At 41.2% G+C, this 19008-nt stretch overlaps 1 protein-coding gene across 1 annotated transcript in view; it reads right to left on the bottom strand.

The window, feature by feature from the left end:
- Positions 1-17757, bottom strand: part of LOC121459611 (collagen alpha-5(IV) chain-like) — a 30869-nt gene extending 13112 nt beyond the window's left edge. Inside the window, exons 1-11 of the mRNA XM_041669501.1 lie at positions 17504-17757; positions 13866-13983; positions 12944-13117; positions 5098-5194; positions 4297-4460; positions 3718-3814; positions 2907-3142; positions 2511-2607; positions 1305-1394; positions 509-744; positions 114-210 (exon numbers count right to left, since the gene is read on the bottom strand). Coding sequence (XP_041525435.1) covers positions 114-210; positions 509-744; positions 1305-1394; positions 2511-2607; positions 2907-3142; positions 3718-3814; positions 4297-4460; positions 5098-5194; positions 12944-13117; positions 13866-13983; positions 17504-17757 — 1660 coding nt within the window. The remainder of the gene's footprint in view (positions 1-113; positions 211-508; positions 745-1304; positions 1395-2510; positions 2608-2906; positions 3143-3717; positions 3815-4296; positions 4461-5097; positions 5195-12943; positions 13118-13865; positions 13984-17503) is intronic.
- Positions 17758-19008: the final 1251 nt, after the last annotated feature.

Genomic DNA, 19008 nt, shown 5'->3' with positions numbered 1-19008 from the left:
GGTCTCCCCTTACATGCCCAGTGTAAGTCCTAAAGAACGTGTGTGATCCATTGTGGTGTCGTGAAGTGTTATTTTCTCAGATTCCTGAGAAGTGTCACATCTATGCCTTGTACCTTGAAATGAAGGTAATTCAGTGTTGTCGGTAGTCTGAGGCACGATGCCATCGTCATAATTTTCAGGAAGAAATCCTTCCGGCTTGGTTTCTTGAACCTTTCAGGAAATTTTGAGATCTTAGTTTTCATTAAAAATGTCACTGAATTTGATTCGTTTTAGAAGAACTTATCTGTTCATGCCAGGGTCTTGATTTATAGTCCCCAAATATTTCTTTGCTCAGGGAAATTTTATCACTATAACCACTGCTATCGGTTAACCATGGTTCCTTTCAGTTTAATTCAAAGCTGAGAGTTTGAGAATCTTAAAAGTGGACCTGCTCAGGTTTATGTGTGGGGGGGGGGGAGGATGGGGGGTAGTAAGAGAAAACCTTCACAAGGTGGCTCTCTGTTATCACCTGGTGAGGCTTCCCTGGTGGCATGCAGCGAGGATCAGACGGACTTATGGACCGTGTTGGTCCTGCAGAAATGTCCCGAGGAGGCAGAGGTGGAGACAGAGGTTGCTTCTTAGATGTCCGTACCTTGGACCGAGGTGGCCTTGGTGGAGGAATAAGATGCGGTCCTGGGGCTCCTCCTGGACCATTGATGGAACAGATGGAATGAACAAGAGGTGGTCCTGGAGGCCCTGGAGGACCTGCGTATAAGGATAATGATGAAAACAGTCAGGAACTTAGAGACCGGCCCTACTAGAGAGCCCTGCAGGGCTGCATGGACGAGGCAATTTATTTTTTGTATCCAGAAAACATTTTAATTTATAATTCCATATTTATAATGTTGGCCAGAACATCATGATTATTACTGTCTGTACTTAAGATTTCCATCAATTGTGAAGAAACATTAAAGCAATTGAATGGTGGTTTTTTGAGTTTCTTTTCTCTTCAAGATGCTTGTTTGAAGACTTGACAATGGGAACCCCTTGTGAGCATACTCAGTATCATTGTGGAGAACCTAGAGGGCCTCTAATTGCAACAAAGTTCATAGTTGTGATTGTTTTCAAATACATTCCAAATGTTTACTAACTGTCAACACTAATGTTGCAGAGGGTCCATGGTGTCACCAGTGTGGCTACCAAGAGCAAGCTTAGCATCAGCATGTGGTCTCCCCTTACATGCCCAGTGTAAGTCCTAAAGAACGTGTGTGATCCATTGTGGTGTCGTGAAGTGTCCTGAGAAGTGTCACATCTGTGCCTTGTACCTTGAAATGAAGGTAATTCAGTGTCGTCGGTAGTCTGAGGCACGATGACATCGTCATAATTTTCAGGAAGAAATCCTTCCGGCTTGGTTTCTTGAACCTTTCAGGAAATTTTGAGATCTTAGTTTTCATTAAAAATGTCACTGATTTTGATTCGCTTTAGAAGAACTTATCTGTTCATGCCAGGGTCTTGATTTATAGTCCCCAAATATTTCTTTGCTCAGGGAAATTTTATCACTATAACCATTGCTATCGGTTAACCATGGTTCCTTTCAGTTTAATTCAAAGCTGAGAGATTGAGAATCTTAAAAGGGGACCTGTTCAGGTTTTTGTGTGTGTGGGGGGGGGAATGGGGGGTAGTAAGAGAAAACCTTCACAAGGTGGCTCTCTGTTATCACCTGGTGAGGCTTCCCTGGTGGCATGCAGCGAGGATCAGACGGAGTTATGGACCGTGTTGGTCCTGCAGAAATGTCCCGAGGAGGCAGAGGTGGAGACAGAGGTTGCTTCTTAGATGTCCGTAGCTTGGACCGAGGTGGCCTTGGTGGAGGAATAAGATGCGGTCCTGGGGCTCCTCCTGGACCATTGATGGAACAGATGGAATGAACAAGAGGTGGTCCTGGAGGCCCTGGAGGACCTGCGTATAAGGATAATGATGAAAACAGTCAGGAACTTAGAGACCGGCCCTACTAGAGAGCCCTGCAGGGCTGCATGGACGAGGCAATTTATTTTTTCTATCCAGAAACTATTTTAATTTATAATTCCATATTTATAATGTTGGCCACAACATCACGATTATTACTGTCTGTACTTTAGTATTTCCACCATTTGTGAACAAACATTAAAACAATTGAATGGTGGTTTGCTGAGTTTCTTTTCTTTTCAAGATGCTTGTTTGAAGACTTGACGATGGGAACCCCTTGTGAGCATACTCAGTATCATTGTGGAGAACCTAGAGGGCCTCTAATTGCAACAAAGTTCATAGTTGTGATTGTTTTCAAATACATTCCAAATGTTTACTAACTGTCAAAACTAATGTTGCAGAGGGTCCATGGTGTCACCAGTGTGGCTACCAAGAGCAAGCTTAGCGTCAGCATGTGGTCTCCCCTTACATGCCCAGTGTAAGTCCTAAAGAACGTGTGTGATCCATTGTGGTGTCGTGAAGTGTCATTTTCTCAGATTCCTGAGAAGTGTCACATCTGTGCCTTGTACCTTGAAATGAAGGTAAGTCAGTGTCGTCGGTAGTCTTGGGCACGATGCCATCGTCATAATTTTCAGGAAGAAATCCTTCCGGCTTGGTTTCTTGAACCTTTCAGGAAATTTTGAGATCTTAGTATTCATTAACAATGTCACTGAATTTGATTCGTTTTAGAAGAACTTATCTGTTCATGCCAGGGTCTTGATTTATAGTCCCCAAATATTTCTTTGCTCAGGGAAATTTTATCACTATAACCATTGCTATCGGTTAACCATGGTTCCTTTCAGTTTAATTCAAAGCTGAGAGATTGAGAATCTTAAAAGGGGACCTGTTCAGGTTTATGTGGGGGGGGGGGGGAGAATGGGGGGTAGTAAGAGAATAACCTTCACAAGGTTGCTCTCTGTTATCACCTGGTGAGGCTGCCCTGGTGGCATGCAGCGAGGATCAGGCAGACTTATGGACCGTGTTGGTCCTGCAGAAATGTCCCGAGGAGGCAGAGGTGGAGACAGAGGTTGCTTCTTAGATGTCCGTAGCTTGGACCGAGGTGGCCTTGGTGGAGGAATAAGACGCGGTCCTGGGGCTCCTCCTGGACCATTGATGGAACAGATGGAATGAACAAGAGGTGGTCCTGGAGGCCCTGGAGGACCTGCGTAAAAGGATAAAGATGAAAACAGTCAGGAACTTAGAGACTGGCCCTACTAGAGAGCCCTGCAGGGCTTCATGGACGAGGCAATTTATTTTTTGTATCCAGAAACTATTTTAATTTATAATTCCATATTTATAATGTTGGCCACAACATCACGATTATTACTGTCTGTACTTTAGTATTTCCACCATTTGTGAAGAAACATTAAAACAATTGAATGGTAGTTTGCTGAGATTCTTTTCTTTTCAAGATGCTTGTTTGAAGACTTGACAATGGGAACCCCTTGTGAGCATACTCAGTATCATTGTGGAGAACCTAGAGGGCCTCTAATTGCAACAAAGTTCATAGTTGTGATTGTTTTCACATACATTCCAAATGTTTAGTAACTGTCAAAACTAATGTTGCAGAGGGTCCATGGTGTCACCAGTGTGGCTACCAAGAGCAAGCTTAGCGTCAGCATGTGGTCTCCCCTTACATGCCCAGTGTAAGTCCTAAAGAACGTGTGTGATCCATTGTGGTGTCGTGAAGTGTCATTTTCTCAGATGCCTGAGAAGTGTCACATCTGTGCCTTGTACCTTGAAATGAAGGTAATTCAGTGTCGTCGGTAGGCTGGGGCACGATGCCATCGTCATAATTTTCAGGAAGAAATCCTTCCGGCTTGGTTTCTTGAACCTTTCAGGAAATTTTGAGATCTTAGTTTTCATTAAAAATGTCACGGCCGGGCGGTCGTGGCGCACACCTTTAATCCCAGCCTTCGGGAGGCAGAGGCAGGTGGATCTCTGTGAGTTCGAGACCAGCCTGGTTTACAGAGCTAGCTTTAGGACAGGCTCCAAAGCCACAGAGAAACCCTGTCTCCAAAACCCAAAAAAACAAAAAACAAAAAACAAAAAAAAAAGTCACTGATTTTGATTCGCTTTAGAAGAACTTATCTCTTCATGCCAGGGTCTTGATTTATAGTCCCCAAATATTTCTTTGCTCAGGGAAATTTTATCACTATAACCACTGCTATCGGTTAACCATGGTTTCTTTCAGTTTAATTCAAAGCTGAGAGTTTGAGAATCTTAAAAGGGGACCTGCTCCGGTTTATGTGTGGGGGAGGGGGATGAAGGGGGTAGTAAGATAATAACCTTAACAAGGGGGCTCTCTGTTTTCACCTGGTGAGGCTGCCCTGGTGGCATGCAGCGAGGATCAGGCGGACTTATGGACCGTGTTGGTCCTGCAGAAATGTCCCGAGGAGGCAGAGGTGGAGACAGAGGTTGCTTCTTCGATGTCCGTAGCTTGGACCGAGGTGGCCTTGGTGGAGGAATAAGACGCGGTCCTGGACCATTGATGGAACAGATGGAATGAACAAGAAGTGGTCCTGGAGGCCCTGGAGGACCTGCGTAAAAGGATAAAGATGAAAACATTCAGGAACTTAGAGACCGGCCCTACTAGAGAGCCCTGCAGGGCTGCATGGATGACCAGATTTATTTTTTGTATCCAGAAACTGTTTTAAATTTATAATTCCATATTTATAATGTTGGCCACAACATCACGATTATTACTGTCTGTACTTTAGTATTTCCACCATTTGTGAACAAACATTAAAACAATTGAATGGTGGATTGCTGAGTTTCTTTTCTTTTCAAGATGCTTGTTTGAAGACTTGACAATGGGAACCCCTTGTGAGCATACTCAGTATCATTGTGGAGAACCTAGAGGGCCTCTAATTGCAACAAAGTTCATAGTTGTGATTGTTTTCAAATACATTCCAAATGTTTATTCACTGTCAAAAAGTAATGTTGCAGAGGGTCCATGGTGTCACCAGTGTGGCTACCAAGAGCAAGCTTAGAGTCAGCATGTGGTCTCCCCTTGCATGCCCAGTGTAAGTCCTAAAGAACGTGTGTGATCCATTGTGGTGTCGTGAAGTGTCATTTTCTCAGATTCCTGAAGAGTGTCACATCTGTGCCTTGTACCTTGAAATGAATGTAATTCAGTGTCGGCGGTAGACTGGGCCACGATGCCATCGTCATAATTATCAGGAAGAAATCCTTCCGGCCTGGTTTCTTCAACCTTTATGGAAATTTTGGGATTGTAGTTTTCATTAAAAATGTCACTGATTTTGATTCACTTTAGAAAAACTTATCTGTTCATGCCAGGCTCTTGATTTATAGTCCCCAAATATTTCTTTCCTCACGGAAATTTTATCATTATACCCACTGTTATCGTGTAATCTCTGCTTTCTTTCTGTTTGATTCAAAGCCCCGAATTTGAGAATCTTAAAACGGGACCTGCTCTCGTTCATGTTTATGTATGTTTGTGTGTGTATGTGTGTACATGTGTATGTGTGTTTTTGTTTGAGAAGGGCAGAGTAGAACCTTTAGGAATGGCTGTCTCCATTTTCCTTTTGCGAGATGATCTTACAGTGATTCAGCTGCTCTTCGTTTTTCATTCTGGATGGTTTGTATGTCATGGCTGTTCTACTCTTGGCCTCTAATCTAGATATCAGCGTGTTGGCATTATGTATCAGACACTTGCTGCTTGTTGTGTTCTGAGACGGAACTCAGGTCATAGAGTTACAAAGTTAGTGCTCTGACCTGTTGGCATGTGTGTATGTGTTTCTGTACTTGTGTGTGTGTTCTAGCTTTTCAATGAAAAGATGACTCTGTTTGAGAGGGGAGAGAGTTGAAGATAGAAATAGAGTTTGGTTTTTAGCAGTTCAGAATGAATATGGAGTAAACTCATTGATATGTTAGGTTTGCCTTTTCCTAGGCATAGCATCATCTTTGTGCCTTTGGGGCCTGTGTCCTTTCTCAGCATGTCTGGCTGACCTCTCCATGAAGTCTCCTACTTAATATTCTGTTAGCATGGGGAACCGACATTATCTCGCTGAGTTTGGTGATTTTATACTCATTATACTGCAATTACCAGATAATGGATTCTGGAGAACTCATGTGTTAATATAGTTTTATGCAATTCTAACCTCAGAAAAGTGATGTTTGCTTTTATTTCATTCGCATTTTTGAAGGATAGAAACCACTGATGTTTTGCTTTAGTTGCCTCAAGAATATGCTAATACCTTAATCCGTTAGTGATATTGTGTTTTGTAGTCTAATCCTTTGCTTATCCAAGATGTTGTTCCCTTCATGCTGAGGGCAACACTCCATGGTTGCCACAGTCATCACATTACCATTGACTTTCTGTATCAGCCAAAAACCTCTGCATTAGTCTAATAATTCTATTTGTATTAATCATGTTACTTTGTATGCTAATGAATTTTTACTGAAATCTTGGAAGATGTCTGGCATGTGAATGTCTACTCATTAAAATCTCTTGAGATCTATCTCCCTGCTAAGACCTCCCTTGATCTATTACTCAATTTGATCATACTTAATAGCTAATAATAATTTAGAAGCCAAATTGGATTAGGCCTAAAAGACAGAACATTTGAGTTTGGTTTTGAAAATATTAAAATTACAGTTACCAATGGTTTCATTAGGTGTAAGAGTTATGTCGAATCTGCCCCGTCTCTCCTAATGTTGAACTGAGATGCTTCAAGGTAATGAGCTAGCTCTTAACCATTTGTATTGGAGATTGGTAAGTGGTGTAAGTAAGGTCTACAGACAGAACTAGCTCTTTTACTTGCTTTATACCTTATCTTGAATTTTGCATGAAAATTGATGGAGCTAGAAAACATTATTTTGAGTGAGGTGACCCAGACACAGAAAGACAATTATCACGTGTATTCACTCATAGGTGGTTTTTAAACATAAAGCAAAGAAAGCCAGCCTACAAACCACGATCCCAGAGAACTTAGACAACAATGAGGACACTAAGAGAGACTTGTATAGATCTAATCTTCATCGGGAGTAGGAAAAGACAAGCTCTCCTGACTAAATTGGGAGCATGGGGCCCTTGGGGGAGAGTTGAAGGGGGAGGGGAGAGGCAGGGAGGGCAGCAGAGAAAAATGTAGAGCTCAATAAAAATCAATAAAGAAACATAAAAGAAAATTGAACATTTCCTTCACATTTTCCAGTTTTGTGGAGTACAGGTTTCATGTATGATCTGATGATTCTCTGGATTTCCTCAGTGTCTGATGTTATGGCCCCCTTCTCATTTCTGATTTTGTTAATTTGGATATTCTCTACTTTTCTTTTGGGTTCTTTAGATAAGGGTTTGTCTATATTGTTGATATTCTACAAAAAAGCAGCAGTTTGTCCCATTGACTCTTTGTATTGTTTTCTTTGTTTCTATTTTATTGATTTCAGTCCTCAATTTGATTTTTCCCTGCCATCTCCTCCTCCTGGGTGAGTTTGCTGTTTTTATTCTACAGTTTTCTAGAGTGCTGTTAGACTGTAGTGTGAGATTTTTTTTCGGGTTCTTTATGTAGGTACTTATTGCTAAGAATTTTTCTGTTAGTACTGCTTTCAAAGTATCTCAAAGAATTGGATATGTTGTGCATTCATTTTCACTAAATTCTAAGAAGTCTTCCTTTATTTCTATTGAGAATTGTTCAGTTTCCATGAGTTTGTGGGATTTTTGCAATTAGTGTTGTTGATTCCAACTTTAACCCAAAGGTGATCTGATAAGATGTGGTTATTTCATTTTTTTTTTATCTGTTGAGATTTGCTTTGTTACCAGGTATGTGGTTGAATGTAGAGAAACCCACAGAAATAGCTGACCCAAGAAAGTAGGGGGCTCACTGGCTCTTGACTGACAATTGGGTAACCTGAATACGACCAAACTAGGCCCGCTGAATATGGATGACAGTTATATGGCTTGGACAGCTTTGTTGGGCCACAGGAAGTGGGACCAGGATTTATTTATCCCTAGTATGTGAACTGGCTTTTTTGGAGCCCATTCCCTATGGAGGGATACTTTGCTCAGTCTAGATACAGGGAAGATGGCCTTGGTCCTGCCTCAAGGGATATGACAGACTTTGTTGACTCCACATGGGAGACCTCATTCTCTCTGCAAAATTGATGGGGAGAGGGTGGGAGAGGATAGGGCAAGAAAGAGGAAGGGAAGGAGAGGAATCTTGGATTGGTATGTAAAATAAAAAAGATTGTCTTAAAATAATAAAAGAAAAAATGAATAAAATAAATAAAAACACTAATGACGGTTATTTCTTTTATACTTGCTGTGACAAAATGTCTGACAGAGATTATTTAAGGAAGGAAGGAAGGAGGGAATGAAGGAAGGAAGACTAATGGCTACAGGAAACTCCTGTTTGCCTTCCCTGCTATAACTGAATGACTTTCCCTCCAGCAGTTGAAGTAGGGAAAGCAAACAGGGAGGCTTTGTCTGTGGCAGTGGTCTATTGCTTCTCACATGCTAGTAGACAGGGAAGCATACAACCCAGAACTGGTTCCAAAAATAGGGATGACCATTACGACCCACCACAGACAACATTCTGCTAGCTAGACCATATCCCAAAGGTTAACCAGTCTCCTAAATGCTAACAAAGTATTCAAACATTGAAACATGTGCTATCCCTTCTTTCTCTGTCTCTCTCTTTCTCTTGCTTGGTGGTGGTGGTGGTGGTGGTGGTGGTGGTGGTGGTGTGAGTGTGTGTGTACGTGCCTGTGTGCACGCATGTGTGAGTGTGTGCATATGTGTGTACATGCCTGCATGTAAAATTACAGTTATGAAGTTATGAATTAGCAGCAAAAATTATTATACAGTTAGGGTCACCCCAACATGAGAAACTGTATTAAATGGTCACAGCATTAGAAAGATTGAGATCTACTGCCTAAGAAGGTCACTAGCTAGCATAGGTATTCCCAGGAGTGTGGGTATGAAGGAGGTGAAGGATATATTTGGGGCTGGGTTCCTCATTTCTGACACTATTTGCAACTCTGCAGACATAGATACACAAAGGCATCACTCCCCTCATAAGCAATTATGTTACTTTTCAAGTTATTGGGAATTACAATCATTCATGTTTTTTTCTGGAGTATTCAGGCATTGCCTCTCCCAGAGAACTTAGGTTCATCACTGATTTTCTCAGAACTGCCTGTTCCCTCTTCTTTATTGTGGTGATCTTGTTAAAATATAGAAATTGTTTCTGTATGTTCTGCAATGAAAAGACAGAGGATCGACTCTCCTGGTTTGATTAGGAAATGAACTCTTTTGATTTGGGGTGCACAATTTCAAAACTACTTTATCCCTTACCAGGACAGGGTATTGAAAGATGGAAAGTAGAAACTATTACTTAAAAGTAAAATATCTGCTAATATGCTTATCTATTTACAAATTACTATGATATCATCAAGTAGTAAAAAAAATATTTCTGCTAACTAGATTGAGAAAATCATGAACTGAGAAACTGGGTTTTTCCTTGTGACTGAGACTGAACTGAACTCACTATATTTTAAAATTTCTGAATCTCATGTGAGATGATTATTAATTTTAATAGGCCCCTTTCATCAGAGTTTCTCTTCTATGTTTGGGATGCAAAATGCATGTTATTTTCCATTTGTAAATAAACTCTCGGTTACTAGTGTTCTCCATATCATAGTATCTGTGAAACTGCTTTAGAGAAACCCATTGGTTCACTGAGTCACATTCAAAAGTCATTAATATTCAACTTCTGATTCACACAAACCCTTACTTTAGGGCTCCAGGTTACAAACAGGTTTCCGAACCTCCAGCAGTGCATAGTGATGAGGTCACTTTACTATGAATAGATAAATGTCTCATTACAACCCTACAATATTGTAAATGTGTGAACATGATACAAAGAATCAGAGTGTATATTAGTGTCAAAGACAGAACAAATATCCAGAAATCAAAGTGTTACTATATGGTAATTGAATCTTAACATCCACAACTGCTGGCTAATTGGGGAAAATACTTACTGTGTGACTGGAGGAAGAGATTTCATTATCCTCCTAGTGGAATCAAATAGAAAACACGCTGTAATCTCTTCATAATGAAACCTTGGTTGAACACATTACAAATAGCTAAATTTCCACAATTTCTTGCTAGTGTAAACACAGAAACAAAGAGATAAACAGAGGAGATGCTCTTATCTGTGATCCTGAAATAGGAATATCAAAGGGAAGAAAAAACCTACCTGCAATTATGCTGAAGGAAAAGGCACCTGGGTGATGCCTGGACCACTGCAATAACTGGACCCGTTAAAATGTATTCAGGTGCATTACCTCGGTCATTTTTAAAATCAGTCTAATGTGTATTTATTTCTGCAAACCATCCTTGTTCAAACATCAGGCACCTTCCTGTGTTTCCAGCTCATTGTCCTATTGGGCCACTGCTACCTGCAAGGACTTACTGCTCACTGGAATTTATAGAAAGGATGGTTCACAAATACCAAACGCTTTTCTCTGACCAAATCTCCATATAAAACTGTGATAGGTGGACTGCTGCAGCATTTTAACAAAATTCATAAGACAACGAATTTCACAAAGGAGAATTTTACCTTAATAGCAGAGGTACTGCCCTTGTCCTCTGTTCTAGATTCAGGCACGTCAGGATTTTCAGAGATCCTTTAGAATACAAACATGTAGTGGTGAGTGGGTTTGGTCCTTAGAGAAACTCGGTTGAAAGATTTCTTACCTGCATACTAAGTAACATTTTTGCATTTATGTAATTCAACATTGATCCCTGTCTTAAAGTTGTTTGTTGCTTTTGTAGTTTCAACTTATTGCAATCTATGTAACATTCAGTGAAGACTCAGTCGTAGTTCTATTTAAAAATAAAAATTTAAAAAGCCAGTGGTTTTGGAGATGGCTCAGTCAATAAGATGTTTGCTTCCCATACACAACAACCCAAGTTTAAATCCTCAGCATCCACATAAAAACTGGGCACAGACACAAAGAATGCACATGCCACCCAGTCCTGTGGGTGGAAGAGACAGGCTACCATTTGGGCTTATTGACTGCCAGACCAGCTTCAGGGTCAATCAGAGATCTTATGTCAAGTGGATAAGTTAGAGAGTGATACAAGACACCAATATCCTCCTCTTTCCTTCATGTCTGCACAAAGAAATATGCAAAAAAATATGTAAAGTACAAACACACACAGAATGAAAACCACTAAAATTATAAATCTCAGTGTTGAAAATAAAGTTGACACTTTTCAATGTAAACAACATTAATGTGAAGTTTCTTTAACTAGTAGAAATTTGCCAATCAAATCAGATTAGAAATGACAAACTTGTTTTTAAATGGGAAGTTGAGCCCTCGTACACACTGTTCCTTTGTTTATGTTGGAAGAGTCTCTTTTCCAGTTCACATTCTCTATGAGCTAGGCTTTCTCAATATGTCCTTCTGAGTTGAAGCCATATTCCCTCTACTACTTTAGGGTTCATTACTTAAGCAATGTCACCCTCAAGAACAGCACTAAGATTGTAAAAAGAAGAAACTGTACCTATTTGGCTTCATCACCGAATGTGCCTCTGCCCCGCTCTTTATTAAAAACTCGGCCATTTGGTGTTGCCTTTCGTATAGTGCGAGTTTATATGGGGTCATCCCATACTGTAAAGAAAAAAAATCATTTTAGAAATTACATGCTTCTCTACTGAAAAAGTATCACTGATTTTGTAAATAAAAAGTCACAAAAGGATAGATTTTCCTTCAGCCCTTGCTGCAGATTCATACACACAGGGGCTCTCTTCCCTTTGACACACCTTCCCCTGTCCAACACTGCCCGTGAACACCACTCATCTCCAGAACTTCCCACAAATGCTCGCTGGTTCCAAGCTTCTTAGCTCCATGGAGATGTGCCTCCATTTCCCAACCCTAAAACACTGAGTTAGATTTGGTGTGCCTCTGTTGAATGAGTGGACTCAAGTGGCATCTCTGGAGCAGTTTCTCAATCTGTCTTTCAAAACTATGTTTTTCCCTAAACTAAAAATTATCTCACAAACCAAACATCATTCCCTATTGTAGTGGTCCAAAAAATACTGGAGGACGATCCCAGACTCAAATGGTATGTAAACACAAAGAGTGCTTATTCTTCAGAAATAGCCAGAATGCAGTCCATCACCCATAAAAAATGTTAATGAGGACCTAGGACAAAGACATGCATGCCCTTTTAAAAGGGATATGGGGAATTCTAAGTATCTTTTTTATAATTGGGCACTCAGGGAGTAGTTACATGAGGTGCACATTGATTGTACAAGACTAGTAACAGTTTCATCCGTTGTTGGAATTTTCTGTCACATATGGTCAGTAGTAGCCAGATCCTGCAACTCTGGGTCTCTCAGCCTTATAAGGCTAGGTTTGGAACTGTTTAGCCAATTGGCTAAACTTGACTGGGGAACTTCCTGGATTCAGGCTTAGGTCATTAGTTAAAATGGAGTCACTACTTGTCTAAGATGGAGTCACATTTTGGCCCCTTCATTATGAACATAGAAAATTTGAAAAAGTTAAATAAAGATGTATTCTCAGTATATTTTCTTCAATGATCCAATTTCCACATTTGCCTGTGTGCATGTGACCTTTTCACTCTAGCCTCATCTCTGGGAGACAAACCACATCAGTAGCTTCTTACTTGTAACAGATTTCTGGTGTTTTCTACAGACATTTACCTTAACATTATTTTTTATTGATTGTGTGTATGTGAAGTACGTGTGGGCCCGAGTACTTTACTTGTTCAATTTTAAAGTAAAGCCCAAGTCTGAAACAAAATGTGCTGTGCTGAGTTCCTTTAAGTTACCTGCAAAACTGTAAAAAACAGATTGGGAAAAATGCTTGACTCTGAACAGATTTAGTGAGTCTGCCTGAGCTTCAGAATGTGGAAAGTGATCTGAGTGTCATTGCTGGAAGTACATTGCGAATGAAGTTGAGTGATTTTTACCTTTGTTTTGGCGTCAATATTTGCCTTATATTTAAGCAGTTTTCCAGCAATTGTTATATTTCCTCGGACAACTGCATGGTGTAGAGCTGCATCCCCACCGAAATCTACGATGTGGGGATCTGCACCCTTCATGAGTAGTATGGAGACACACTCCACGTTGTCCATCTGGGTCGCCTGTGGGTATTGTAGAAAGAAAGAGATACTGAATTCAAGAAAGTCAGGATAAGCATTCCAACAATTGCATTGAGTAGTTACCCTTGGATCAGACCAATTGTTTAGGTTACGCATATTATCTCTTTTTTGAGACTGGGGCCTCTCAAGTACCCCAGGCTTGCCTAAATTCATGACCTCCCCACCAAAGTTTTCCAAGTGGTAGAATTTCAGGGGTATGTCACCACACCTAGATATTAAAGCATTTCACCAGCACTGTTTGGCCATTGTTGCAGTGGGGGAGGTTGCTTGTTCATTTGCTTGTTTCGATAATTTGACACAGGCTGAAGACACTGGGAAAGAAGGAACCTCACTTGAAGGATCGCCTCTACCAGACTGGACTCGGGGAAGTCTGTAGAGCATTTTCTTGATTGAGGTTGATATGGGAGGGCACAGCTTCCTAGGGGAGGTGGCATGACTAGGCAGGTGGTCCTGGGTAGTATAAGAAATCCGAGAAAGCCTTGGAAAAAGCCATGGGAAAGCAGCACCGCCCCCCCCCCCCCCCGATGATCTCTGCTTCATTTCCTGCCTCTAGTCCTGATTGAGCTTCTGCCCTGGTTTCCTTTAATGCCTGACTGTGATGTGGAATTGTAGGCCGAATAAATATTTCTTTTCTCAAGCTGGTTTTGGCCAGTGTTTCATCACAGTAATAAAAACCAAACAAGGATAATATCTAATCAATTTTATACCAAAACTCTTGCCCGATAGCTACCTTAATTAAGGGCGTGCAGCCTTTGTCATCCTGGATATTGATTTCCGTACAGTCGTTGGATACTAACCATGCTACCACGTTGGGATGGTTATGGGCACACGCGTAGTGTAGTGATGTCCTACAAATTGAGAGGACATTTTAGGAAATGAAAAATTACTATGTAAAGGTACATTCAAGTGTAAATACTATATGGCAAAGTGAAGTTCCTTCTGATGTAAAAGAAGAAACTAAAATTTTCTTATTTACTTATTTCTCTACTTAGGTGTTCATTTGCTGTGCTAGGCATATAGTGCATTTAGTGCACTATATATATAGTGCATATAGTCCCAGTCAAGGAAAGTGCTCTATCACAAGCTTCATCCTTCCTCAGAGCAGCCTCTCTGGATTACAGGAGAACACCTCTTAGAATGAACTAAGCTTGGATTTGAATCCTACCCTAATCACTGTTGGTTATTAGTTACCACTTAGACTTCCTATGAGCTCCATGACTCAATCTCTCCATCTGTAGAATGGGGATTCAACACTGTAGCTGTCTTACACAGTGCTGCTGTGATTTTAAAACTCACATCTTCAAGAGCACATACAAATGCTTCCAGCACCTGACACCTCAGTGTTTGCTGGATATAATTATGATTGGTCTTCCTAATGGTAACAAACACAGTATTTCAATGAAGAGAAAGAACAGAATTATACCTATAGTGGTGTGGGAGAATTGTCTGTATTCTGTCAATCATGTTTTAAATTTTTTAAAAAATATTTACTGATTTATTATGTATACAATATTCTGTCTGTGTGTATGCGTGAAGGCCAGAAGAGTGCACCAGACCTCATCACAGATGGTTGTGAGCCACCATGTGGTTGCTGGGAATTGAACTCAGGACCTTTGGAAGAGCAGGCAATGCTGTTAACCTCTGAGCCATCTCTCCAGCCCCTGTCAATCATGTTTTAAATAAATGCTGATTGGCCAGGCAGGAAGTATAGGCCAGTCAACCAGACAGGAAGCAGAGGTGGGGAGATGAGAACAGGAGTATTCTGGGAAGAAGGAAGCCTATTCTTCCCCAGTCCAGCCCAGTCCACCGAAGAAGTAACATGTGACCTGCCCCCTTGTAAAAGGTACCGAGCCATGTGGCTAGCACAGATAGGAATAATGGGTTAATATAAGCCACAAGAGCTAATAAGGAGACTGAGCTAATGGGCCTATCAGTTTTATAACTTACGGTGGGTGATCTCTGTGCTATTTTCTCTGGGACTACATGGCTGGGGGACTGGGTAGGACAGAAACCCTAATGAGCGCAGAACTCATGTTATACTACAGCAGATGCAAAATTTTTTATTCAAATACCTTTACCACATCTTAAAACTCTATTACCTAAGCTGGCCTTGAACTTGGCAATCCTCCCAGTAGGTAGGAATGCAGGCAGTTCCACTGCACCTACCTTACTCTTTATTTCACACTTTAGCATCACTGACATCTGCCACTTTTAATTCATGATATTTGATGACTATAATCAGCAATGCTTTCTACTTTGCTGCCATACAAAATAAAAGGTCATCATGTAATCCATTGTGCCTACATCAAATGAAACGACACAATCCACAGGCCCATGATAATTCTAAAGGTCACATGTATCTATGTAAATTTCAGCTCTTAAGACTATGAAATGTAAACAGATTTAGAATAGAAATAACAACAAACAAAAATCTAAATCCTCAGTCATCAATACTTTGACGTTTTCATTTCTCAGTGCCCAGATGTAATGTTTCTATGTTTGCTACCAACAGAAACACAGCATAGTCCTCAGACAATAGACAGACTATCCATGTTAATACAGACACCAGAAGGTAGCAAATGCCTTTGTCTTAAACCTCTCAATGTGTCCATGATCTAGCACCATAATTGAGCAAATCTCTCGAGAAGGAGATAATCCATGGCTTCATAGCTCCCTTGCTTTGATTTCCAAAAAGCTTCTGGCCAAAAAATACTAGGGATGCAATTGGGCATCTTTCATTTTATTCAATATTTAAATATATAGAATGTAAGGAAAGTTGACTGGGCAGAGAAACGTGAATCTTTTCAGAATGAGAGGATCTTGAGAGCTAGTAGATGTGTATGCTGTACAGTAGATATCTAAGTTACACGTGGGGAATAAATGGTTTGGCAGAAGGGATAAGTATAGCTGGAGAATTCAGTGTTCTGAATGGATACATTTATTAAGCAAAAAATACTTTGAAACAATGATTTACTATTATTTGTATGACACTCTAATTTGGAAGACTGAATAACTATAGACTAAGTAACCTCACAACTCCAGACATGATCAAGAAGCATGTGAGCTCTGGAGAATCTACTGTTGAGGGCCATTATTTCCTGCCTTTGATCTAGTGAGAAATAAGAAACATGGATTAGGAAAGAGGGCTGCAGTGATTGTTTAAACTCAGTTGCTAAGCACTCACCCTGCAAGCCTGAGACACCGACTTCAGAACCCCAAGCACCTTGAGAATCTGGTGCTGGAGATATGGATCCAGGAGGATCCCCAAAGCTCGCTTGCCTGCAAGTCTAGGTGAGTCAGTATACTCCAAGACAATCAGTCAAACACAGTGGGGATTTGGGTGAGAGAATCTGTCTCAAAAGCTGAGATGTAGAAACCACAGGGTAGTTCATCAGGTGAGGGCACCCACTGGCAGACCCAATGGCCTGAGTTCAATTCCCAGAGCCCACAACATGGCAGAACACAATGGTCAAATACAGTTCTCTCCTGAAATTCACACACTTACTTGGCATGGTTGGGGCACAGGAGCCCCACACACTTATGATTTTTGTAATGTGATGAAAAGAAATTTTTGAAGAGAATTTCAACCACTAGCCTTCATGTATGTACCAAAATCAAAGCACACACAACAGGTATATAAGGGGCAGGGAGACAGAGTTATAGTTCAAGTTGAAAATTTCCTTATGAGATTCCTCAGCGAGCATGAAACTGACATATGTTTTCTTTTCTTTCTTTTTTTGGCTTCCAGTGGACATCTTATGTGAAAATTTATCTCATGATACAATTCTGTGTTGCATATAACAGCATTAAAAACATATACATTAAGGGCTGGAGAGATGGCTTGGCATTTACAAGCTCTAGTTTTTCTGTAGAGGACCTGGGTTTGATTCCTATCACCCATATAGCAGATCACAACTGTCCAAAACTCCACTTCCAGGAGATCCAACACCCTCTTCTTATGTGTGTGTGTGTTATGTTGAAAATACATGCAGGCAAAACACTCAAACCTATAAAATTTTAAGTGCACACATAAAAAAATGTACGTGGTTTTCTTAGCTAAATCCCTTTAAAGCACCCAATAGAGTGCTCTAAAAGAGACAATGTAAAAGGATTTGTAAACTAACTGAAGATTTTTGTTTTGCTTTCTTAAAGAAGGCCTCAAAGCTGCCCTTCCAAGGTGAGCAGGTGCCTACGAGCCTAAAGCAGGCACAAAGCCCAGTGGTCTCCATGAAAGAAGAGCTTTAAGCAGTATGACCTCTGCCCTCCCTCAGGCTGCAGATCTAGAAAGTATGTTTCTCCCTGGCAGACCCTGACTGTTCCCAACATTTTCCACCCCTCCTGCCCCTCACCATCCCTGGGCCCCATTACCTTCCTCTCTTGTCGAGTTCGTTTATGTGGTGTTCGTTGCCATTGATGAATTTTTGAACTAATGCCACATCACCCACGCTGGCCGCCCTTTGTAGCTGCCCCACAGGGTCATACCCAATTAGGTACAGTTGAAATTGCGGCCGTTTCCGAACAAAGCGCCCATGACCCAGGCATGTGGGCCGCAGGCGGGTGTACCAATGAGTCCGCTGAGGGGCTCTAAAAGTCAGGGCATCATATTCGAAGTCGTCCAGCATATTGAGCCTCAAGGCTCTGCAGGCCCTCCCGGCCCTCCTGGCCCTCCGGGGCCCTCCCGGCCCTCCCGGCCCTCCCGACCCACCCTTCCTTCCCCTTTAGCCACCCGTACCCTCCCAAACCCAATAAGAAATGTTCAAAATCCTAGTTAAGTTTCCCCACTGAACCAAATAAGCGTCCTGCTAGGGCAGATCCTTGGTTCAGTGTGAGCTGAACTCTGCTTCCTCCTTAGCAACACAGTTCCATGGGCATAGTGATGCGCTGTGAGCACACAATGGTGCTCAGCAGCTGTTGCACCATGAGTATTCTGCGCATGCGCATTTCAGACTCCACCAACAAAAGCATACAGTACTTAGCACATGTAGACAAATATTGTATGTTTTCTCTTTTAAGGATGTTCCCTTTTAAGGTTCTGATATGGCAACTACAATCATAATACACAGAGGTTTGGAACCTACAAAGGGACCAGGAGGGAGGAGAGTATCTCTCAAGGAAAGGAAGTAGTCTATAGTGTTTGGAAGCTAAAAGGAAAACTAGAATTGGATGGTTTAGTAAAAGGGGGATGGGACAGAAAGGTAAAGAAGGGAAAATAGAGAGGGACAACCAATATTAAAGGTTCTTCGAAAAACTGTATGGAAACTGAGTACCCTAAAAGCTTCCTATACATATGTGAAAGGAACCCACATTGAGACAAAAAACAACAGGGGAGAAAAGGCTTCCGCTAGACATTTGTGCCACCAAATGAAACCTCCAGTGCCAGGAACAGGTTACCGCCTGTTGAGTCATTAACCAAAGAGACCCTTGGAAACCAGCAAACAGCACAGCTATTGCCAAGGCTCTTGGTTGCTCACAAAACCTGATGTTAGGGTCTTGTTTCTAAAGGTGACACTTCTGTCACTGAATATGGAGAAGTTGAGCTGCTGTCTAACTAGATTATTCACCTACTAACCAGAGTTCAGGGTACTGGAAGGTAGTCTGTATGCTCCTGGAGGAGAAAGACAGTCCTCAATACCTCTCAGCACAAACCCTTCAACCTAAAACCACACCTACATGGAAGGAAGCTCACAGACATCTGTAAATTTATTTCTAGGGAATCTAGCGCCCTCTTGTGTCTTTGCAGGCACCAGACATGCACACATACATGCATGCAGACATATATACATGCACACATACATACATGCAGACAAAACATACATAGACATGAAAGAAATGTGATCTATAAATATTGATACGTAATTTATGTAGTAAGTTCA

Source organism: Microtus oregoni, unplaced genomic scaffold (genome assembly GCF_018167655.1).
Source record: "Microtus oregoni isolate MIOR12 unplaced genomic scaffold, Mior012 000019F_ref0000042, whole genome shotgun sequence".
Taxonomy (NCBI): domain Eukaryota; kingdom Metazoa; phylum Chordata; class Mammalia; order Rodentia; family Cricetidae; genus Microtus; species Microtus oregoni.
The sequence above is the reverse complement of the archived record's forward strand: the minus strand, read 5'-3'. Positions and strand labels throughout refer to the sequence as shown.